At 49.8% G+C, this 25,445-nt stretch overlaps 1 protein-coding gene across 2 annotated transcripts in view; it reads right to left on the bottom strand.

Moving 5' to 3' along the window:
* The window catches only part of LOC144114641 (procollagen galactosyltransferase 1-A-like), a 409,103-nt gene that overhangs the window by 155,754 nt on the left and 227,904 nt on the right, over window positions 1-25,445 (bottom strand). Inside the window, exon 9 of one of the 2 annotated variants that reach the window (XM_077648508.1) lies at window positions 17,179-17,197. The exons of the other annotated variant lie outside the window; for it this stretch is intronic. Coding sequence (XP_077504634.1) covers window positions 17,194-17,197 — 4 coding nt within the window. The 3' untranslated portion in view covers window positions 17,179-17,193. Of the gene's footprint in view, window positions 1-17,178; window positions 17,198-25,445 lie in introns of those variants that run through there. 2 annotated transcript variants of the gene reach the window in all.

Here is a 25,445-nt window from a genome sequence, read left to right as displayed (position 1 = left end):
GCCCATCTAACCTTCTGCCGCCCCCTGCTACGCTCACTTTCTCTTGGAACCCACTCCGTTACCCTTAAAGACCAGCGGTTATCTTGCCTTCGCATTACATGCCCTGCCCAAGCCCATTTCTTTCTCTTGATTTCGACTAGGATGTCATTAACCCGTGTTTGTTCCCTCACCCACCCTGCCCGCTTCCGATCTCTTAACGTTACACCTATCATTTTTCTTTCCATGGCTCGCTGCGTTGTCCTTAACTTAAGCTGAACTCTTTTCGTTAGCCTCCACGTTTCTGCCCCGTAGGTGAGTACCGGTAAGATTATGCTGTTGTACACTTTCCTCTTGAGGGAAATTGGTAAACTGCCACTCATGATCTGCGAGAATTTGCCATATGCGCTCCACCCCATTCTTATCCTTCTAGTTATCTCCCTCTCATGATCCGGATCAGCTGTCACTACCTGCCCTAAGTAGACGTATTCCGGCACCATTTCTAGGCTCTCGCTGCCAATTGTGAACTGTTGTTCCCTTGCTAGGCTGTTGAACATTACCTTGGTTTTCTGCATGTTAATTTTTAGACCCATCGATCTGCTCTGCCCGTCTAACTCGTTGATCATGATTTGCAGTTCACCTCCTGAGTGACTCAGCAAGGCAATGTCATCAGCAAATCTCAGATTATTTAGGTATTCTCCATTTATTCTTATTCCCAACTCTTCCCAATTCAGGCCTCGAAATACCTCCTGCAAACATGCGGTGAACAGCATTGGCGAGATCGTGTCTCCTTGCCTGACGCCCTTCCTTATTGGAATTTTATTGCTGACTTTATGGAGGACTATAGTAGCTGTGCAGTTGCTGTATATATCTTCCAGTATTTTGACATAAGGCTCTTCTACCCCCTGATTACGCAATGCCTGTATGACTGCTGAGGTTTCCACTGAGTCGAATGCTTTCTCGTAATCAATGAAAGCTATATATAGAGGTTGGTTATATTCTGCGCATTTCTCTATCACCTGATTGATAGTGTGAATATGATCTATTGTAGAATATCCTTTACGAAAGCCTGCCTGATCATTGGGTTGATTAAAGTGTAACGTTGCCCTGACTCTATTAGCGATCACCTTAGTAAATACTTTGTAGGCAACGGATAGTAAGGCAACATATAATCCAGCGTCAAAGGCATAAACGTCAAAAGAGGGAAGCAAAAACGTGCTCCACCCCAGCTCCATTTGCCGACTTTTGCTGTCGCTGCGGGCAGCATTTTCGGAGTTCCTCAATTTTCGGGAGCAACTACACGCATGGCGCAAGACATTTCTCACACGCAGCACAGACAACCGCAAACAAAACGAAAACTAGTTAAATTTCGCGCCGCTGTGCAAGTTCTTTGCTTGCTTTCCTCCCTGTCTTGAAATTGCTAGCGTCTGGCGTAAAAAAAAAACGTAAAAATTGTTACAGGCAGAGCAATTTCACTCGGAGTAAAGATATTCCCGAGAATTATATCGTGCGCTTTTTCGCCGCCCGCACCGTTGTCAGGGACGCACTGCTCGTCCACATCCATCAGGATAGAAAACGTCCTCCGAAATGTAAAACTGGTTATACACCTCATTCCATTTTTCCTTCCTTTTTTGTTTTTCTCCCCACAAATCAGCCATGCAGACGGCGCCGCTGCAAACAGGTCCCGGCTTGATTAAGGGTGGAAACGTACACTCGGTTGCCGGACAATATATAGACAGCGAGGCAACCGTTGTACTGTCCAGCGCAATGCAACTCTCGCGAACAATAACAGCTGCGAGCAAGGCACGACACAGCGCAAAAGGTGTAATGGGCCGCGAAGGCGCAGTTCTTTGGCGGCATGCTTATGCTTTTGAGCAAAGGTCTAACATTCTGCGACGCACACAAAACTAAACGACACCCGAGGCGGTCAACGTCGCCTTGCTTTTCACAATATCACTACGCGCATGATAAAGCCAGACGCGCCATATTCGTCGGCTTGACTACCCAAGCGCAGTTTCCACAGGCGACGCGTTCGTAGCTGAGCCAGACATCCGACACGCAAGCGAGCTGAACTAAACGATTTCGCAACAAAGGTCGCCTTCGGTGCCTGCACGCACAAGGTCAGATCGTAGGCGGTTATGGGCAAGATGGCTGTTCCCTAGCCAACCAAGAGCGGCCGTTGTCATACGCCATACTGTTGCCCGCTACGGTGCATCGCTGCGATACTATCTGCGTTCTGTGCCAGCTCCATTTGCCCGACACCGCTTCACGCTCACCAGTTAGATTCATGCTGTTCATTGCTTGTGCCCTTCTGAAAATACGAGCGGAAATAAAGCCAAGAAAAGAGAATATCTTGAAATAGCACGTTACTCTATACACGAGTATTAACCAATGTGTCAATGTTTTGGTTGTAATGGCTACTCGCCCACAGGAGCGCGAGTATAACTGCGCAGCAGAGCGCAGTGTATAGTTATAACTGAGAGAACGTTTCAAGATCCAGCTGATAACCGCGATGCGTATGAGTCTCATGCCTGTAATCTCTGTGCAACACAACTCTCCTGCTCCCCTACCGCCCTTTTTTCCTCGCGCATGCGCACGCACAGCGACACACACACACACACACACACACACACACACACACACACACACACACACACACACACACACACACACACACACACACACACACACACACACACACACACACACACACACACACACACACACACACACACACACACACACACACACACACACACACACACACACACACACACACACACACACACACACACAAACACACACACACACACACACGCGCGCGCACGCACGCACACACACACACACACACACACGCCTTCATGATTATAAACGTACTTCTATTTCCAGCGCGCCCAGCAGAAAAGCTCAAGTTCCTCGCTCATAGATACGGACGCGCAACAACCGCACAGCACCCGTGCCAGTCACGTAGATACGCAACCGCCAATTTGGACGCAGGGCTTTCGGTTCGGACGTTCGCCGCCGCAAATCAATCAACGCTGGCGGCACGTGCCCCGGCCGAGAGCGGCCAACGTCGACGGACCCGGCGAGAGGAGCCGCCATCGGAATTCCGCACGGACAGCGCGCGCCGCCCAGGACCCAACCTGGGCGGCCGGCGGTGCGGCCACCGCAGCCGGTCGGCCTGTGCCCTGCCGGCGCGCACCGAGACACTGGGGTGCGGCTGAAGTGCGTAGTGCGTGCGCCAAAGCAGGTATACGCACAAACAGAGGTGCGCGCAGAGGAACAAGTTACACTACACGCGTCGGCCTAGCACACAGGGCGTTCCACAGAAACAAATAACAGGCCCACGCCATCTGAATGAAACTTGTGCGGAATTATTGGCGGTCCCGCAGACCAAGCAAAGAGTGCATGTTTCCCTCCATGCTAACCCGATCGATTAATGAAAATCTTTTAAACTTTTAAACCACTCCTGGTATGGAGAAAAGTTTCAGTTATAACGTTGTAAGGCACCCAAAAAAAAACACAAATGGCGCCATTTCTGGGAAGTTATTTTCGGAAGCGCTGCAATCAATACGGACACGATGAGAGACAGATATGGACGAGCGCTTCTTCAAACTAATTTATTCACTGAAAACCACATGCGCTCTATGCGCATCGTCAAGCACTGGAATGACAGCCGCGGCAAGAATACAAGTGAAATAATACTAGCTCTTTTCTTGAAAATGAAATTGACAGTGAATCGACGCAGTTACTAGCAGGCGACGCTATTTTTTGTACTTCAATGATTTCTGTAGTTTGTTGATCTCTACTTCTATATATAGCTATTTTCATTTCAGGTATTTTCATTTTAAGATACACTCAAGTAAAGAATCTGACGCCGGCATATACATGTATAGTTATAAAGCGCCCTTATTTAGTTTTCCAGACATGGTCGTTCTCCGGCTAGCACTCATGTCTGGCCCGCCGCTCCAGGCGTGCACGCCACTTCCGCTGAGCCGCTTCTCGGGCGGAACGTTTAGCAGCAGCAGCCGCAGAGGGCGCGTATCATATTTCTCTGCTCACGCCATGCTCTCCCTTCACCTTCCCCGTGGTTGCCACCCTCCTGTTATGCTACCACTACAACGACGCTAAACCCAAGAAACGGACATTTGACAGCTGTCGCTGCAAAATGTGAAACCAGTCCGACCAAACAGGAGACGACTGCACACACAAACAGTACACAAGCCGCCTGGCAATAACTCATTGCGGTTTTAAAGTGCAGCGGTCACTACTTGGCACTCTTTCTATCTCTAAACAGGCAAGTTCAGCAAAACTTTCCAGACCCGTCGCGAGGAGCATAAAAATGTGCCACAGAGCTTCAAAGTCCTCCCTCACGAGCTATCAAGGCCAATTTTGGCACCAAATATGAGGCAAGCGAGTTTATATGCATTTACAAATAACTGTTTATTCCTCAGCACACAAGTATTCGAAAACTATTAAAATATAGACAGGTTATAAAGTAAAAAAGCGCGCATTCATAAAATGCCAATGAATCATTTACTTTCATCCCACTGGGCGTTACGAAACATACACATAAGTTATAAAAGAAATAGAAGTCCACACTCGTTGCTCTTCCCCCATGGCTTAGAAGTGACCGCTATATATGCGTACCATTTTTAAAGGTTTGCTTTCCCGCACTGTTATTCTTGACAAGAGCGTCTGACTTAACAGAGTCGAAGTCCCCTTTTGCGCAACAGAGCTGAGCAAGTCATTTTTACAGTGTCAAAATGTGCGCGCTTGTATTCACCTATACTCCTTCGCAACATTAAAAAGCAAAGCTCAAGCACACACAGCTAGGGCGTAATCCTAACTATTAAGTGAGCAAGCAGTTCACGAAACGTGCCGCTGCTATACTGCCCTTCTGCATAAGAGCCGTCGTTAATGTCAGCAGTGCTGGCGCGTTCGAGCACGGGATAGGCAGAATTTTCCGCCATGTCGCCATCAGGTGACGACTTTCGAAGGTATTCTTCGCGTTTCTGGAGCGTCAGCGGTTGAGGTATCGATCGATTCCGGCTTCGACAAACACACCGGGAAGCCTCCTATTACGGACCGGAGCAGCCAAACCAAGTCCGTCCGCCCTGTATGCCTAGCTACCGCATAGCAGCGAGGTGGGCCTGCTACCTCACTGCGACGAGACGACATCTCGGACGACACGAATGATGTCAGTCACTCCAAAATGCTTTTTGTAGATGCGGACGTCCGCAGAGTCCCCAGTGTCCCGCACCATGGCGTGGCGCGTTACAGCACTCCACGCCTTTCGCGGTCACTACTCGGCTGGCCCGAGCAACGACACATTTCCTTCCTTTCTACTGCAACCGACGCTACAGCTCGGCCCATAGCGAACCTTCGACATCCGTCGTCGCAGTCTCACGCAGCATGTCACGCCCACTACACAGAATCAACTGTAGAAATGATGTGCCATGCAGTCCCGACGCCAGCGCGACACGTCACCGCCAATGGCGGGCGCCTTCCCCACTGGCCCCGTGGCGACCGATAGCGCAGCAGTGCAGTCAGCCCTGGCTGCGGACAAAGCTCTCCCCACAGCGTTACACGGAAGTTCCATGATCAGAAAAAAAAAGGCATTGAAGGAATCTGGCAAAAATATGCTCATCGGCCAAAGCGGCCACCACCAACACTGCTTCAATTCTAGCTCCGCAACGCGCGGTGCATTACCCTATTGAGCCTCCAGTGTGCGTAACCAGGGACAATATCCACAACTGCAATTGAGCACGGTACAGCAGCCGGCAATGGGGAGCTGCGCATGTGCCTACAGTACGCGCACAACACACACGTGGACGCATGAGGGGTTTCGCTCAACTTCAACCGACCTCATCAGCGCCGTTTTCGGACACGCTTGGAAGAACAACACTGCTTCCAGCAAGGAGTCTTTACCGGCGCATGGCCGTGTGTATCCCGTGTGCAGCTTCTGCCTTCCTCACAGCTGCGATCGGCGGTCGCCACGTTTGCCAGGGAACAACAAAAAAGCAGCGCGCGTCATCGGTTCAGCCAGCGTGTCACGTCCTAAACACTACAGTGCTGATGGTCCCCGCAAAATTGCACACCCTAAGCTTCGTGATATTGCTGTGGTCATAACGGGCCGCTCACTAACAGCCTGTCATGTCAGCGCAACGCGCGCTCGAACTCCCACTTTTCCATTCGTACCGCATCACTTTCCCTTCGACAGCTGCTCCCACCTCTACGGACTCTTTGTAGAACAACTCGCAGCGTGGACATGCGCCGCGTGCGTGTGAGCACAAATAACTGCACGAAGCGAAACGGGGCGACCATTGCCGTGAATAGAGCGCAATGTTCGCAACCGGAAGGCACTACCTGCCGAGACAACGAAGATGGGATGCGAGGGAACGATACGATGATGCAATAGGAAGACAGGAACAAAGACAGGCATCGTACATGGATACGTTTGCGTAAACGGAGACTCGGAAACGGGAAGTCGATACACTATGCGTATCTGCTCGAACAGACTTTTTTGAAGATGCGTGGCTCCCGACTGTTCGCAAAGAATCGTGTAGAAAAAAAAATTATCTAACCCACTCCCATCTACTAAGTTGCATGCGGGCGGCGGCACTCCGGCCGAAGCCCACATTCTAAAACAAGGGTGGACAGTAATGGCCATGCTGCAAAGCAGCAAACTTCCAATGCTGCGGTTTGCACATCGCATAGACGAGGCTCCTGTGATCGTCTTTGCAAGCTATTAGACCAATACACACTGCGAAAATGAAACCCAAAGATTCTATCAAAGCCGATATCCTCGTCTCCTACCTTCTCCCACGTTGACGAAGACTTGACGACACCAACTCTGGGGGTTAAATCTTAACTCTGAAGAAGCCGTCGTGAAACAAGCATGTCACAATGAATGAAGTTGTATATATTTCCTTTCAGCTTGATAACATGTCGGCTAATACGGTGTGGAATCCATACTACAGACGTGGCATCGCTCTCCGTACAACAGTTTATACGTGGGCGAATTCGCACAGGTACACGAATTTCTGAAAATTTGTAATATTTATCCCAATTAAACACTGAAAACCCCTCGGTTTGTAGCTTAGCGTAGCATCTCACTCTCAATAAGTCTCTTAACCAACAGCAACTGATCTGGCGCAGGCACTCGCGATGATAGCATGTCAACGAGGTCCGGCAACCACTTAGTTTTGTACTGCGAAAAGGATAACCGTATATGCCACTTAACTTGTACGACTGGAATCAAGTTAAATGCACTAAAGCCGAAGCCGTTATACACCCAAGACTTCGATTTTCCAAATGTTTAGAACCCGAGCTGGCTTGCGCGAAAAGCCAGAGAGCTGGCATTACCTTGCCGACACTTTTCAAACTTCAAAGTTCCCTCGTACTTACAGAACCGATATTTATCTGGCGATCGCCTCTGGTCTCTGGATCCTGTCGAGGGCCATGAAACAAACGCTCAGGCACAGCGCCTTAAGGACTACAGACACTAAACATTTGCTTGCGTGTTCAAATGGTGCGTTAGACATCAGAATGCATGGATCACCACGTGGTATCCGCCTACGACCGCTGAATGGTTTATCAATTTAATTTATTCTCTCATTCTGTTTCGGACTCGCTGTCATCGACCGAACGATGGCTGTGACGTGTAGTTCACACATAGGTCACTTGAACAACGAAAAAAAGGCAAAACAACTGCCGATAGGCCGTTTGTTGCCATTTCAGCTTAAGAAGCAGGCTGGTATAAGTGTTATAGTGAGCTAAAAGCACATATTAGCGTTTATATCGCCGTTTTTTTCCCTCGCCCAAGTGACATAAGTGTGAACTACACGCCACAGCCATCATTCGGTTGATGAAACCGAAACCGAAACAGCATGAGAGAAGAAATTAAATTATAAATTATTTAGCGGTCGTAGGCGCGAATGCCACGCGGTAATCCATGTATTCTATTGTCTAACGCATCATTTTAAAGGAAAAAAACACGCAACTAAAATTAGGTGTCTATAGTCCATTAAAGATGGCCCCTCTGGAGGAAAACAAATTGGTCGTAGAGATCGTATAGTTACGAAGTTCTACACACAGGCCCAAGGCTACACTGCGCCTAGGGAAAACTATCCAATCCGGTGAAAACGGTCCCATACTAAGTGCGGAAGCGGGGGCCAGACCGCAATGCGATACGCCGCCACTCAATCGACGGCGCGTCGCCTGGGGCCGCGAAAAGCGCTTTGCACATGCGCAGTTACTCGCGCCTAAACACGCGTGCTCTTTCTGTCGCGAACGTAACCATTTTCAACCACTCTATTATTTTTAACAAAGGTAAGGTGGCCACAGAAGCCGCCGCAAATTGCATCCATCCACAGCTACATGCCTGGTTCGTGCCTAGCTGGAGAAATTAACGACCAGCGCTTGCTCTGATGGCATCTTTCTTCGTTGTTCCCACAGAGCGTTTTCAGTGGCCCCAAATTAAGATCGCTTCCGGTCTGGCGCGTTCACAGTTGCCGCCACAGACACGGCAAAGCGCCGCTCCGCCAGCCGCCGAACAAGGCGTTGGGCACGCCGGCTACAGGAGTTGGGTTTCGCTGAACGCCGCAACCTAGTTAAATTTGTTACAGATTCTCCGTAGTTACGTCGTACGCCCACAAAAAAAAATGGCCCCAGTCAAGTGTCCAGTTTCAATTTGCACAGGCTCTTAATGGGCATATACTGCAAGCAGTGATAAAATGTCAATGCGCCAGCTGGTTCCCTGCGCGCGGCGGTACGCAAACGATTGTCTAAAATAAACTGGCAGTAATCAAACTGAAAAAATCAAGCGGGAAATAATGATAGACAACAGTGTAGTTACGACACTGTCGGTTCACAAACACGCTACAAAGTATTGTTGTCTTATAATTCGGTTGACGTAAATGCCAAATCTTCGCAAGTCGCGGCATAGCCATGTTTTTTTTTGTTGTCGACAGAATGTCATGGGCCATTGCGAAAAATTTGCTCGGCACTATACATATTTTGTCTCAGTGTACTAAGAGGAGTGTTCAAAAAGTTTATGGCTGTGATCTTGTTGTAAAGTGACAGTATACAATGAAAGATGGCACACGCCAAAGATGACCTGAAACGTCCTCTGCCTCAGGAGCACATCGGTTTTTGATATAGACCCCGCCAGTGGCGATGCGCTTCCGCCATTGGCGTACTGGTGCAGAGACAGCGACATAAGTGCGTCGATGCTGGTGGGGACTTTTTAAAAAAGTGATCTGTTTCTTCCTATAAAGGCCAAAGTTACATTTCAGCGTTCCTCTTGCCCAATACAACCTCCTAATTAAAAGTTACAGTCCAAGAGAGAAAACTTCTTGAACATCCCACGCGCAGAATTTCTGTCACAGAAAAAGCTGTTCTGACGCGTTTTTTTTTTTTTTCAAATGCGAAGGGAATGAACTCTGGCAGTGGTCCACGAGTATCAGAGCGCACAGTAATGAAGGCGACGGAGCGCTGTTGCAGGAAAGTGGATTCAGCTATGAGTTGTGTCTATAAGTTCTTTCGGGCCTGTGCCTGCGGCGATGACACGTTCAGTGAAAGCGGCATCCAGAGGGTTAACGTTGTTTGGTGGCCAGGGTAAAGGGAGACATATACTACTCCGACGTCTATCGCGGTTCGCCATCGGGCACATACGCGCTGGCGTCGCTCTTAATGACGTGCGGGACCAAGTGACGGTTTTGAGTAAGATTCGCAAGTCGGATGTTAAGGCACGGTCTTGGATGGGCGAGTTCATGATTTTTGTAGCGGGAGCTACACTGGGCTACGAGTCGAGCATTTCGCGGTACATGGGAGGGGACGGTTGTGCGCATGCGCCGTTACCATGGCAACCGGAGAGGAGCAAGGGGCGGCGTGCGCTTCGGCCTCGCCGCGGCCGCGCCCCCGCTTCAGCGCAGACGCCGAGCGTGACGTCACGCGGATGAGCAGTTGTGCGCATGCGCCGATTCCATGCTAACTAGACAGACCCCACCGCTGCGCCGCGTTCTTCGTTGCCGCCTCGCCGCATACCGCTCTGTCACCCGAACCGCGCGTCGCATGCAGAGCATTGCGTATAAAAGGCGGAGTTGTAATGGGCGTCTGTATCACAACGTTTGACATGCATGCAGAGAAGGAGAGTCCGGCCGCTGCTAAACGGCGGTATAGACAAGAGAAGATTAACTCTTCCGATCCTGAGGCTGTCGCCTAGCATTAGGCTACTAAACAAAGAGAATGAGCGTCAGAAGGCGAAGAGAGCAGCAGAGACGCCCAAACAGAGGGGAACGCCTTGCCAAACGGAGATGCCAGACTGCCGAGCGTAATAGACGGCGCATAGCCGCCGATATGGAGCCTATGGAAGGCGTCGGTAAACGGGAACCAACAGAAGAGGATGTGAAGGCCCGTCGTGTGACTGATCACACCATTCGAGTTTCTGAAAAACATGCTCAGCCAGGCAAAGGTACCTCTCGCTATGTATATCCTGGCATAGTCGAGCTAAGCCACTGCCACTTTTTATCAGAAAGCGCCCACCCCCTGCTGCGAAGTTCAGCCTGCATGTGCAAACGAGTACATCACGCACATCTGGCATGCCGCGAATTGGTATAGTGTAAGGACAGTAAGCGTTAACGAACACCGAAAATCTCAGAACACAACTGCGTTTTCGAGTTTTGTCTCGTTCTAAATGCGGCCGCCACGGGCAGGAACTGAATCTTCGAACTCGCGACGAACGCCAGAACGCCACATTCGCCGAGCAATCGCAGTGGGCCGTTAGGCCTAGGAACACTCAAAACGGAGGGGCAACCCTGAGGACAACGACGTCTTAACGCCCAAGCCTCGCGATGCGAACAAGTCCAAACACGGTGCGGAGACCATGACGAATATGCGGTGAAACAAACTGCCCTCGTTTCGACGGTCGCCAACCCGTTCCACGAAGCCACGCGGCTTTCGGGGCGGTGCAATATTCCTCTTGTTTTACCGACAGGGGCGAATGCTAACTCAAACAGGTATGTACGGCAGGTTCGGGTGCATCGCAAGCGTAATGGCTACAGCTCATTGTCTTTGTAACCTTCTAACGTAAGGGGCACCCCTATACTATATTCTCCCAATATCACTTTGTATTTGATCGCAAGCATACACACTTCTTTATACCCGTGTGTGAACATGCGGGCTAAATTTCCGCCACAAACCTTGCCTGTTTCTTTCACAGATATTCCCAAAAAAAAGAAAAACCTTTCATTGACTTTTTACAATGCAATGTGCGACTTCGATGTGATGCTCTCTTCCGGCGCGCAAGTGGCATCTGTTAGAGTAGTAATCCACTCGCTATGCGTTAAGATGGTGCGCCGGAAGTTTATTTAAATTCAAGCGGTGCTGTGATAGGTTCCTATACTTTCCCCTCCAGTGACAAAGAATGTGTGCTACTTATTTTAAAGAAAGCCATACTCTCTGCCATAGAGTATGTTCACTCACACTCAAGGAAAAGAAGAGGAAGTCATCAATATTTTGCTATTTGTTTATCTTGCGGAGCCAAGCTGTTACAGACAATTAGTTCCGCATTAAAAACAGAGAAGCGTTCATTTTCACATCATTTCCTTCTAATCACCCGCCCGCTTAGCCACTCACCAGCTCAACTCACTCTCTCATCCAAGTTCATTTATTGTACAGCTTGCTCGAACACCTGTGACTTGGGTTATTACAAGAAGGATAACATATGCGACGGTGCATGCGCAGGAGAAATTCAAGTGCAGCCCCAATTTCCCTTCAATATTCCAAATCCTGAAATTTGTCGTGTTTTTCTCAGGTATCGCACCCATGTGCGACAGTGATAGGAAAACAATTTGTTCCGCGCCCTACCACTTCAAGACCGAAAAAAAAAATGCTGCTCGCCATCGTCCCACGCTTGCAGCCGCATCCGCCCCATTCGATTAAAAGATTAAAAAGTGTAGTTTGAAGCCGCGTGACCTCTAACATCCGCACAGATGAGAATTGGTGCCCCCCCCCCCACGTTCCGGACTCCTATTCGCTTCTCAAACAGATACAGCAAAAATCACGCAAAATCAGACGACAATCGATGCAAGAGTTAACTGCATTGACTAGATCTGAAGAAAAAACTGCACAGCAGCTTCCATTGCCGAGATTTCGAACTTTTTATTTCGCTTGGCCTATTTTTGCACGTCTATAAAATGTCTATAAGCTTTTATTGTTCCTTAATACGAACACAGAGTGGCACTGTTGCATGATACTTATCTGCTTGCCCCCGATGAGTAATCTGACCTTTTTGTCACTTGTCGCTGTCTATAATGAGTTATGTTGTTGACGTTACAAGCTGTTTCTTTTCTTGGATGGCTTCTATATGCGTGACAGTACCTCATTTAGTTAAGCATGCGTTATCATTTCCGAGTGTCTGCTTTGTCAGTGTAAGTGCCATTGTTCCAAGGTCGCAGCTTTTTGTCCTATTAGGTTCTGTATTCTGCCTCTCCTGCATGGAAAATGTGTGGTACGCGGTATGTGATTAAAAAAAACGTCGGCGGACCAGCTAGGCGATAGGCTTGCTGACTGCTGTCTTCTCTACGGCCGCTACACTAGGCGCTCGCGTTCCCCATGCAAGTTGCCTTTTCAAGTTTCTCTCTGCCAGAACAACAACCAGTACGTGGTCTGACGCGATGCACGAAGTTTCCTACTCACAGCGAAAATAAACAACAAAAGTCAACCACGGTCAAAAAAAGAACTGCAACACGACAGGAGGCGCCTACCCTCGTTTGAGTGCTTGCAAAATTTTTGACCGAACTGTGCAAAGTGGAGTTCGTGGAAAACTTTACAGGGGGCACGCTCCCCGTGCATAGTTTTGAACTTTATCCACAGAAAAGAAGCGGGCGCCAGATTGGTTTTGCCACGAAAAATTATCCCTGTTTTCGCCCATGATTGGGCAGGGGCTGCGAAACCCCGTCATGGATCCGCCCCTGCGACTACGCCGTCTGATGCGAGCCAGCGCCTCGTCGTGTAAGTACGTGATTCACACGGGGTCACAAAAAAGGCTGCAACGCATTAACACACGAAAAGTGCATATGTGTCGTTCATCCGCGGACAAGAGAGCGCAGATGCCTTTTTTTCTCTCTCTCAAGTACTTAAAGAACAAGGAATGATGCAGTTCTCAGTAGGTGGGAAGACCGGCTTCGGTCAGCAGCTCTTGCTGAAGAACAGGACACCATGTGCTAGCCCGGCCACACGGAGTGGCATTATACGTCCGCGCTCTCGTAGCCTATGTCCCTAGCACTGCAATTACAAGTAATAAATTAGACAAGGCATAGAAACCCTCAACGCCCTGCGGACTTAGATCGTATCCAAATGTAAAATATTCAAGAGATTTACTACTGCACAGGCGCGCAGCATACTCAGGGCCCTTGTAATGAAAGAATAACATCCGACTGAACTCGAAACTGAATCGCACTACTATGCTTGACCTTGGTATCGAGATATGCGCCCTCCTTATGTTAAAGCGTCAGACGTCAATAGACCTTGCCCCAGCATAACGGCGTAGCTTGTCCGCAGAGGTGGCATAGAAACTTTCGAATTCACACCGTTTAATATGGCTCCCAAAATGCGTGTAAAACCAACGACAATGGCAGAGCAAGATATGCCTCCTCCATTTTACGGAGATAACCGTTATTGAGATCTTTACCCACATTGACGGCGTAGGCCACCAGCAGAGGGGGGAGAGGCCCCTTCAGGAAACTTCCAAATTCGTCCTCCCAACACATGCCTCCCAAAAAGCTGTGTAAAATCAACGAGCTGGACCCCAGCTCTTTCGAGCACCCTGCCACAGATGGGAAGCAGTGGGCCGGAGCCAGTGCTTATGGCTATGGTCACCCAGGTTGCCGCAAATTCTCGTAAGCAGTTAAGAAGAACGTTTCACCCGGTATTCCCCAGAACGGGGCATGGAAATCCGGGCCCTGAATCTCGAGATCACGAGAATTGGTCAATCCCCGCCGCGGTGGCTCAGTGGTTAGGGTGCTCGACTACTGAACCGAAGTTCCCGGGTTCGAACCCGACCGCGGCGGCTGCGTTTTTATGGAGGAAAAACGGTAAGGCGCCCGTGTGCTGTGCGATGTCAGTGCACGTTAAAGATCCCCAGGTGGTCGAAATTATTCCGGAGCCCTCCACTACGGCACCTCTCTCTCTTCCTTTCTTCTTTCAGTCCGTCCTTTATCCCTTCCCTTACGGCGCGGTTCAGGTGTCCAACGATATATGAGACAGATACTGCGCCATTTCCTTTCCCCCCCCAAAAACCAATTAAAAAAAATGGTCAAGTACATCGAGCACGTAAACAGTTCCCCCTCATTCTCCCACACTTCCCCCGCCCCGCTCCCTAAAACTAAGCCCCGTTTTCTGAAATTCCTCCCTTCCCCCGCGCCAGGTAACACTGAACATTCGCGTTACGAACTCATGCCCTGCACGTTTTTTTTTTTTCTCTCTCTCTCCAGTGTCCTTTGGCGCATGCAAACCGGCAACCGGACGGATTTGCAGCTTAACGAACAAGCCTCTGCTCACAATGTTCGCCAAAGTTACAACGCTTTCCTGCGATGAAAGTTTCAATGTATAAAAGCACGTAAAAACCATTCGATGGACGCAGCCGAAGCGCTGCTTAGTCGAGAACGACCGCTGGCACCCTCCAGCCACATGCAGGCGACAAATTATCAACTGTCACTGGGGTGACCGCTGTAAGAGACGGATGCACAAGGATAAGAAGTGGCGCCAGCAGCTTGCGCAGCTGCGCATGCCGCTCAATGCGGTGTCCAGCGTATAGCCAAGAGCGCCGGAGGCAGCGAAGGGCGACGACAGAGCCCGCCGGAGACAGCCAAGGTAAGTTACATAGGTGAGCTATATGTGGTGCACAGGTCTACAGACCTTTCTGTTGAAAAAACTGGCAGTGTCTTAGCTCGGCTATGCCAGGATATACGTAGCGAGAGGTACGTTTCCGTGGCTAAGCTTGTTGTGGTCGCTGTATGTTTAGCAATGAGAGACATTGGGTACACGAATCTTTTACTCATTTTGCTTGACAGAGACGAAGATTGCCCGATGATCTGTGAAGTAGCATGCAGCGGTCTCAATTTTGTCGATACAGTATTTCGATTTGGTAGAGCCTCTTTAGTATACAAGCTCTATAGTAGTTCTCGATTGTGTAGTCTGGACGTGAGGGTCCGAGGCTAAATTAAAGTCAAACTGTTCTTTCATACGCTGACTAAGAGAGTCCTGGTTCCTGCTGAAATCGGCCAGTCACAACTGCGACAACGTGCCGTAGGCTGGTATACACGTGGCAACCACATCAATCGTCTGCTTGACATGTTCCAGATGCCACGTAGACTCCTTGGATGACAATGCCGCTTTCCAACACAGCAGGCTTAACCATTCTTCACCGCGATCGCAGGGAGATGTCTGACAGCGGTGATCCCTTGTTTCACGTACACAAAAACTCCAGCGTTCTTATTTGGTTCAAGCCAACTGCCAGGCGACAACCTCACGATCCGAAGAGTTCATCATCTCTCGTCTATACCGCCGTTTAGCAGCGGCTGGACTCCCCTTCTCTGCATGACGTCAAACGTTGGGATACAGACGCCCACTACATCCCCGCGTTTTATACGCAATGCTGCGCATGCGACGTGCGGTTCGGGTGATAGAGCGGCATGCGGCGAGGCGGCGACGAAGAACGCGGCGCAGCGGTGGGGTCCCTTTGGTTACCACAGGAACGGCGCATGCGCACAACTGCTCATCCGCGTGACGTCACGCTCGGCTTTGACGGTGGAGCGGCGGGCGCGCGGCGACGGCGAAGCGCACGCCGCACTTTGCTTTTCTTCGGTTGCCATGGCAACGGTGCACGAGCACAACTTTCCCATGCACCGCGAAATGCTTGACTGGTAGCCCGGTGTAGCTCTCGCTACAAAAAAAAAAAGCGGTAGTGCCAGTTAATCGCACCTGCTCGCAACAGTCCAAAGAGCAGGCCGCGTTTGAACACCCGCGTGTAACCGATGGAAACGTCTACTCTTCACAGAACATGTGTTAGGAAGGCGCCGGGGAGCCTGCGGCTGCAGCAGGCGCAGCGGTGCGGCGGCGGCAGAGACAGCAAGCAACAGCGTGTGAAGCGCAATGCTACTGCCTAGGACATTTTTTTTTACGAAAACGCACAGTCATTCTTTTTTTTGTGTGTGCAGGAAGCAAAAATGACTTGTTTGCTTTATTTTATCCTCGCGTACATTTAATACCATGAACAAATATACTAGTGACAAATGAACCAACAATACATAAGGGAAAAGAAAGCCTGCTTCGTGTGGAGGCTTGAGTGGTACAAGTCCATTGCTAATTAACCTAGGAGCAGAACTACCTGTGGGCTCAAACCTAAACGTCGCGCACATCTCATCCTGTATGCGGAAAAAAAACCTGGCAAACTTTCAGGGCCCCTACGTATCAAAGGGCCACTTCACCCGGAACATAGTTTTCCCCACAAAAACATCGGGATGCAAACGGTGTAGTCGTGCGCTGCTCGAAGTGCTTACTTTCCGCATGACCTTGCGCATAAATCTGCTGGCTCTAGGGTGAATTTGAAACGAGGCACGTAGATGTAAACCTCAAAAAATAGCTTTATTTATGGCTATTTCGGCTAGCCGCGGTCATCGGGTACCGCATACGACTCGTGCCGGCATGCATAAATGAACGCGTAGCAGATTTGAATTCGCAATCGTAACTCGGTGCATCAAGCGACTCCTACACTGAGGACTAAATTTCCAGCAACAACACTATCGGATTGTTCGTACCGCGTATTTTCACACCGCGTTCTGCTTCACGGGACAGCCGTCCTTATCTGGATTGCTCGCACTGAAACGTGGCTTCTAGTTCGTGAGACTTCGGGAACTGCAGCAGGCCAGAGCGCAGCCAATGCCGCGTACACCACCGTCGTCGGCTATGCCGCATTCCGACGCTGGCAACTTCCCCGTTGGTCGCTCGGCTCGCCACAATGCTAGCGGCAGCGCCGAATGGCTGCAGAAAGAGACCCCTTCGTCCAGTCAGAGAGACCTGTCGATCCATTCTGGAGGGTAGACACCAGAACACAAGTCCACTGAGAAGGCACCCGGAACTTACATTAGCGCTCGTACTGCCAGACCGCCGAACATGGCACGGTAAAAGCCAGCTTATGACGACGTGACCAACTCACCTGGAAGAGAGGAATAGAAAGTGAAATTAGAAACAGCAAATCATAAAACAATATTGTACTTGTCATATCGAGATGACGAGCACAAAGAAGGAAGCTTCAGCAAGCAGCGTGTTTGTCTACCTTCTTTGTCGCGTACTCCTGTCAGTATGCGCTGCTAGTTTAAGTATGAATTCGCACGAACGTTGCCCGACGCGCGCTGGTCAGGCCGTCTCGTAAGAACAACGACTGTCGAATGGCATCCAAACAATAATTTCACTGATGAAAATGCGTAGTCAATAAGGGACTTCCGAGCAGTTAACACACAAACAATCTCTGTTCTACGCACAGGCTGCAGCAACTGAAAGCTCCCAATCGATGCCGCAGGGGAGGGCAGGGAAGCAAAAATCGTTTTTCGTGGTTTCAATTCTCCGAGTCTAGTCCTCAATCAGCGCTGCTGCTAGGCATTTGACGGCTCTTATATTCTGCTGCTACTCCCAAAATTCCATGAGCGCTGACACAGGCGCTTCTGGTCGTTTCTATCTCACTCCATCTGTGCGTCACGTCCAGGTCAGCCACTGAATATCGTAATTGAAGAGAGAAAGAGGGGGGGGGGGGGGGGCGGAATATCCAGTTATTGACCGAGCCAACCGTCCGCTTCTAGATTTTTGTCTTCACATCTCAGGCCAAGGCACGTAAGTGCGGATTCCAGGCGTATACTGGCGGTATTTCGAAAGCAACACAATGGCCCGCACCGGAAATTTCTCGCCCCTGTTCACTCGAAAGCCCTTCATCGCGCATTCAGACGTTCGCTCCTCTGCGCGCAGCGCACTCTTTGTCATGATAATTCCATCGCCGATGCCACAGCAAATAGTAATTCTGCGCAATTGTATGGAGAGAGGCCCTTCTCCGCCCGCTCTCCCTAACCTGTTCGGTTGCACAAAGAAACGCAAGTCGCGCAGGGAACCGGGAAAACGAAACAGGCGCCAAAGAAAAGCCCAAGGAACTTTCCAGGGAGCGCTATCAACGCCACTGAGAGCAGGAAAAGTCTCTTGATAACACACTCAGCGACTCAGCGACTTACTCGGCGTTTTCTTCCACTCTCGGTGCCACCCTAAGTGGGTGCGCCATCGCCGGAGCAGCGCCAGAAAAAATTCAGGAGGGGGGGGGGGGGGGCACTTTGTTGACCTAAAGTGCGGTGAGGCGAAAGCCTTTAGCGCGGCGTTGCTGCTTGTGTCACTGATGTGTGGCTAAGATGTCGATAAAGTGCACAACTGTTTGTTAATCTTAAATACTGGAGACACTGGAGGGCGTTTGGGAGGCAACCTGACTGATTTAACGCCTTTCCGCAAACACTCTCCAGTGTCCTTACGCTAGACACAGACACACAAAGTAGGTTGGGGCAACCGAAAAGATTGAAAAATAATAAGCCCCTGCCTGCACCACGTGACGTACAACAGGCTTAATCCAATTCCGAAATAAAAGAAGAGGACAATGGCAATGATAATTTTACCACCCGTAGGTGGGGAAAAGGGAAAAAAAGGGGAAGCGGAAACCTACTGTAGCCACCCACAGCCGGGGCAGCGGGCCCGGGGAGACTCCCCTGATCTCCCCTGGGAAGAAGCGGACAGGATGGGTGAAATGGATATGTTGTATGGTTGTCAGGAAAGGGGTTATCGGCTTTGGGATGGGAATGGGGACAGCGAGTTTTTGCTCTTGTAAGGACAACTACATATGCGTTCGCAGGAAGTAGCGTAGTCGTTAGCACGCTCGGCTGCGGAACGGAAGGATGGTGGTTCGAATCCCGCCGTGCACAATGCTTTTTCCTTATCGAGCTAATTTAGACACCGATGTGACATGACCTGAGACGGGACAAGGTCACAGTCGCAAGTATGACGCATTAAAAGATTTCGCCTTAAAAACAGCAGAGGCAAACAGGCACAAAAAAAAAAGAAAAACTGCGCCCGAAATGTCGCATATATTAAGAGCGGTCACAGGTGCGTCAGAAAACGTTAACCAGCCGGCGCAGGTTCTGGCGTTTTTTGTTTGCCGTGAGCCCTGGAGCGGGTCTGATTCCCGCCTCATCCGAGGGCGTAAACATGGAGGCCATGGCAAGTGCCGTATGGGGGCGAGCGTGTTGAGTATATTCAGCAAGATGGCGTGATATAAGGAAGGCTCCGCGCCGTTTAAGGTATGCCCAGGAAAACGAGCGATGAGAAAAGCCTAGATGCGTAACATATTATGACCAGGCACTGCAGTTTCGACAACGGGGACGAAAAGATGTGTTAAAGTGCAAAGGAAGAAAAGAGCAAACTCAAGAAAGTCCGAAACAAGAAATGTTAATGTCGCCAGTTCTTGTACGATATTTTTTTTTCTCTTCCGCGAAAAATAAGCAGGAAGAACATGCCACTGTCAAGCACCGACTTCTCCTTTTGTGTTCATCTAAATAAATCATGAAGCAGACTTCTAGTCGTAAAACAAAGACAAACTACTTACTGCAACCACAGGCAACCCAACCACGCAGCACCGCCACCCGTTTGCAACGCAATTCGCTGTTCTGCTCAAATGAATACACCTTTTACGCGCCGAGGACAGCATAGATTTTCTCAATTATATAGCTGGAGAAATGAAAACCGCAAGAATGATATAATACAAAAGCAATTACTGCTGCGTTTTCACCATTCTGCAGTTTTCTAAGATTCTCCTCAACATTTTACAACGAAATCTGTTATACGAGGCCTTCCATGGCGGCACCAGGGACATGACCGTGCGCATGCCGCGACCGCTGTGGCAGCCCAGGCTTCCGCAAGGTCTGCAAGTTTTAGGGCACATTCACACATGACGAGTCGAAGACGACAAGCGACCGATTTCGGTCGGTTAGTTACGGTTCCGGAGCACTAAGAAAGCGAGGAGGGAGCGTAACAAATCGGCCAAAAGCTGTCGCGCGACCTCCGCCACTCGCCAGCGTGAATCTGTCTTTGGACTTCACACTGTAGCTCTTGGGCAACAGCAACGGACAGGCAGCACCACAGCGACAGCTTTCACTGAGTTAAGCGCATTACGCAGCACAGTGTAATGACCTAGTAATTTTTTGCCGTAATCTTTCTGTTTTTCTATTTCGTGTTACTTTTATTTCTTCTTCTCTTTCTCTCCTTCTTCCTTTCCATCTAGTGTTTCTACTTTCTTCTTTTCGCACAGCCCGCCCTAGGCACAAGTACATTTAGCTTTTTTTTTATTGAAAATAGAATAGGACACGGCACCGTAAATACGCACGCACCACTCGCGCTGTCCCCATCCAGAGCCTCGCGTCGTATTTTGGAAGAAGTAGGCGGGGGGGGGGGGGGGGGGGGGGGGGGGGGGGGGGGGGGGTCGATTCCATTCTGCCATCGATCTGATTTTTTTTTTCCGCCCTGTCATGTCCCGCGCCCGGACATGGCCCGCAGATCATTCTCAAGACGCCTCGGGACGCCAGCGGCAGTCCGACTCGCTTGGCCCCGCTGGACACCCAGAGGCGGGTGAGGACCAACTGACGCGCACTGGCAGCTGCTTGCGGCTCTGCTGGAAACAACCGATCGATAGACCAAAGGGAATCGCTTGAAATGCGGGACCTAGTTCGGGAACTGAGATGCGCTGGGCCGCACAGCACAGAAGAAAAAGTGCAGGTCCTCAGCCGCTCTATCTATCCGTCTGCTTCCTTGGCTTCCTCATGCGCCGCAGCGCAACGCATCCAAATTCTGGCCTGCAAACAAGTCCGCCTGTCAGCCTGACTCAAATTCGCCAACGATTCCACAGAAAGAGTGCACAACATCACCACAGCGCAGGACAGGCACTGTTGTTCGCTTAGAGACCACGCTCCCGGCCAGAATTCTGGTTGGCCAAGCGCATTTAGAATTTATGAAGCGTGGTAAAACTCCACTTCTGTAACACGGCCGCCTGTGCTACAGGATACGTCCGCTTGACCTCGGGCCGCCTTTGGTAGCTGCGATATCTAGACGACACACACACGAACAGCACAAAGCTTACTCAAGCGTGTATTCACAGAATAAGGATGCGGTTTGACGACTGTTGCCAAGTCTAAATGAGAAGTCATTATACCGGCTGCGCGCACCCTGAATGCTGGTGCTCTATATGATAAGAGTATACCGGCTACTCTACTTTCTCTATCAGCAGTTTACTCCTCCCAAATTGCCTAAGGAGTGAACCGCCTTCTTCAGCGAAGAGTGCAACTGCCAGTGCACTCTGTCTACGGCCAGGTGAACTTGAAGAATGTCTCTTTGCTTGGGTTGTGTAGAGCAGCGGAGCTGTACGCACAGTCACCTGTGACCCGCATTTTACGCAAGCAGGTCCGTCACTGATTTCACTGAACGTAAATAAAGAAAAGAATCGATATGCACGAGCAAAGGTTCTGAATAAGTACGCACCATTCAGCGCAGGCGTGCACTTCTGTATACGAATACGGTAAACGACTGTCTTGTAACCATCGTAATTTCTCTGAAACACCGCTATAGAGAAAACATTTTACACCCAGCGGAATCGCCATTCACACATGGGTTCATATGTTTCTTAGCAGCGACTTTCCGGGGAATAACGCTCCGCAGAAACGAGGGACGCTTCGGTTCAAGGGAAGCCCTTCTGTCAGATGCCGTAAACCTTCGTGAGTCACCGTGACACGACATTCTAAATTCTTGATATTTCTGTGCTACTACGGTGTGAAGCTACGCATCGTTTTTAATGCAATGATTTAAGCAACAGGACACCAGTTGACTCGTTCACGAAGGGCGAGTCCCGTGCACCATCAAAATTGCTGCCAAGCAGAGATTTTCTGTGGTGTGCAGCTGTTGCCCGGACCGTTTCATCGTTTACTACGCTGTGCCAACTATAACGCAGCAGCGATCTGTAGACTTGAGCAACGGAATCTCTCCAAGTGTACGCAGACAGCCACCGCGGGACTGAAAACGAACGATATAAATGCGTTCAAAAGCACTGGCGCTCGTCGCGGCAGTAGTCAAGAAACAAGCGCGCCCGACACGCAAACCAGAGTTCCGCGGTTCGATTCCTCGCTCGGCTGCAGCTTTTTAAAGTGAAAGCTTTACTACGCCAGCCAGCGAGCCATTTCGGCTCATCGAGCACTTCAGCCGTATGCCGTGTGTCGTATGAAGTGGCCGACGAACGACCTTCAGCCGCCGATGCCTAGCAACGCTCCAGCCGCGCCTCAACAGATGGCGCCACCGTCGCCGCTCGCTCCACCAGATGTGCTCCGCTGGGGTAAAGAGAGGAGATGTCGCCTCGCGGGGTATATATATATATATATATATATATATATATATATATATATATATATATGCGCTTCGCCTCAGTGTAATGTAGTCGTTAGAGAGAGCGCAAAAGAGACGCAACAAGGACAGAACGAAACAAGGAAGAGACAACGCGCTCAAGAAAAGCCAGAAAAACGCGCCGCACCACTCGAGAAGCATCGTAACGAAGATGCGGCTAGAAGTCGTGCCACGTCCGGGAGTGACTCTTGAACTGCGGAAGAGACCGGTTTGAGTTTTCGAGAGCGTCGGAAGGAGACGCTGCGTAGACGACGTGCCGAGGAAACGCAGCTTTCGCAATTCAACTAAGGCTAGCCAGAGCTAAACCACAGCCATTTTTTTTCTTTTTTCTTCTTACAGAAGTTTCGTAATAGAAGGAGTATATCCACTCCTGCAGAAGGCGTGCGCTTTGCAGGAGTGCGACAATTCTGGAAAAAGGAGCTGAAATATGGGACAAGCGCATATTCCATCGAAAGGCGTCCCCACCACTACTTCGTTTCTAAGAGTGAAGCTGTGAACGGTACAGGCCGCGCCTGCAAAGCAGCGCATATCAAAGAAGGGATAATGTGAAAGTCAAGTCGCCATTCTCCCTCCCCCTCGTTTCGCCATTGGGTACTCAATTTGCGTCGAAATCGGTACCCTCCGTCCATAAAAACTGTGAACACCTTCTCATAATTGCTTCCCCAACCCTCTCTCTTCCACTTCTCGGCAAACGCGAACTCTGGCTACGCCTCTGACTTCATGAATTAGAAACATCACAGAAGCGCAGAAAACTGCAGACGTCAAATTCAAATAAAAAATAATGGCATCCTTGGCATTCCGCGCCATATTGGTCCTAAGCTCACGGAAAAACTACGCAAGGATACCCAACACCGGGAGGAGGGCGCCAAAGTTCCAGAGTTTCCCCGCACCCATTACTTTTGATACAGAGCGCAATAACACGCGCGCGAGGACCCAGCACCCGGGAAGGCTCGTACACAGCCTCATCCCAATGCGCCGTTTGCTCTTCCTCCTTGCCACCAGCATAGGCTGTACAAATAAAACTCGCTACGGCGGTTCTTTCCCATTTTTTTTCTTTTATCCTCGTATACTGAATGCGGCTACGAACGATTCAAGATACACGCTTCAGATGCATAAGCACAGCCGAAATGAACCAGCGGTGAGCTTGCACAGCCGTATAAGCAAAAAGCAAGCAGCATTTTTATGTGGAAAGGTGTGGCCAATAGCGAAACGGAAAAGGGTAAGGAGACGAGCGCGCTCAAGACAGCCTGCCCACGAAAGGACATGAATTCAAGTCAAGGAAAACGAAGAAGTATCGAGGTAGTAGATGTAAAACGAAAAGATGGGGAGGGGGAGATAAGCACGGGGAAAGAGTAGGAAGAAATAACGACTGCAGCACCTCAGCGCACGCTTCCAGAGCACGAATGAGGCCCGGAGGGGAAGAATACAAAACGTTGTGAGCTGTATGGAAAAAAAAAACGATACGGAACATTAACTAAAAATGAAATGCGCCAACGAAGCGATGCACAACGAGTGCTGCAGCCAGGCGCGTGTTTCTTTCTTTCCAGTCGGCGATAATAAGTTCCTTACCACGTTCGAAAACCGCACCATCACAAACATCTTGAGCGCCCCAAGCCCCGAAGGACAAATGCAAAGGCAGCAGAAAATTCAGGCCAGGCTTCGATCCAAACAATCAGCATTTTACAAGCACGTACACACCCAGCCTTCCCCTCCAGAGTCCTTCGAAAGAAGAGGGAAAGTAGAGTAACGCAGGAATTAAAGAACCACGAGCGCTTCTATACGACTGTTCCGGCGGCTTCAAGCACTTGACGCAGGCTCTTCGGCACAGCATAGCCTGGCTTGAAACGACATCTCTGTGCCCACAATCGACTTCTTTCGCTGTTTCCCTGTGCTGGTGCTTCTGGGCTATGCTAAAAGCCTCCAATGACAAAGGTAGCAATCCGTCGGCTATCAAGCGTCGAAAACACGATAACGGTAAAGAGAAGAAAAAAGACGTGCGTATTAGGTGCTCTAAAAAATACAGGCTCCCCACACTATCTTTGGGCGACAAAAAAAAAATGGCAGGATAACTAAAGGACTGACTCTAGCACGAATAACGACGCACGGAGTTTGGCACAAGCGTATTGCTGCTTGATTACATATACTTAGGGCATACACTGATAATTTCCGAGTGAAAGCAAATAGAAACCAAACACGCAATACACGCTTTGCATCCGAAAACAAAGGTTGCACGGTGTCAAGTGTAGTGCTATCACGAACCGAAGGCTGTGGAGCCGCACATCACCATCGCCAGTGGACAGCTGGCCTAGGCATTGTGCTATCCTTTCTAAAGGCCCGTGTACTGTGCGATGTCAGTGCACGTTAAAGAACCCCAGGTGGTCGAAATTCCCGGAGCCCTTCACTACGGCGTCCCTCATAGCCTGAGTGGCTTTGGGACGTTAAACACCCATAAATCATATCAAATCAAATCACTGAACTATCCCTTAGCGACAGGCATTTGCCTCAGTGAAGCCAATTGCAAGTCTTCTCCGCACGGACGGAAGGCACCAACAAATGCCGTTCGTTAGTGCAAAGAACGGCTGAAATTCTATTTTCATTGAAACTAAAGACTTACAAGCGTCCTTCGTTGGTGTAAAATACACGCACCAGTCTGAGTTTGGAGAAAGCGCCACGCGCCACTGTCGACTTTGTTCAACTTTTTTTTTCCATGCTGGTATATTATTCGCCTTGCATGAGGCATCTCAAGAGAAAGCGCGTGAACAGTTTTTTCGAGTGGAATAGCGCGCTGGTTTCCAGGCTCCCACCGAACGCATACTCATAATCCGTTAGTGCTGAAAAAGTGTGTTTAAATAGTTCTCGTGATAATCGCACACTGAGGTCGCTTAAAAATAACTAAATCGCGATAAATAACACTTCCTTTTGCGTGCGTGAGGTTTGAA

The sequence above is a fragment of the Amblyomma americanum genome, chromosome 1, assembly GCF_052857255.1.
Source record: "Amblyomma americanum isolate KBUSLIRL-KWMA chromosome 1, ASM5285725v1, whole genome shotgun sequence".
Taxonomy (NCBI): domain Eukaryota; kingdom Metazoa; phylum Arthropoda; class Arachnida; order Ixodida; family Ixodidae; genus Amblyomma; species Amblyomma americanum.
Note: the sequence above shows the minus strand (reverse complement) of the source record. Positions and strands in the feature narration are given on the sequence as shown.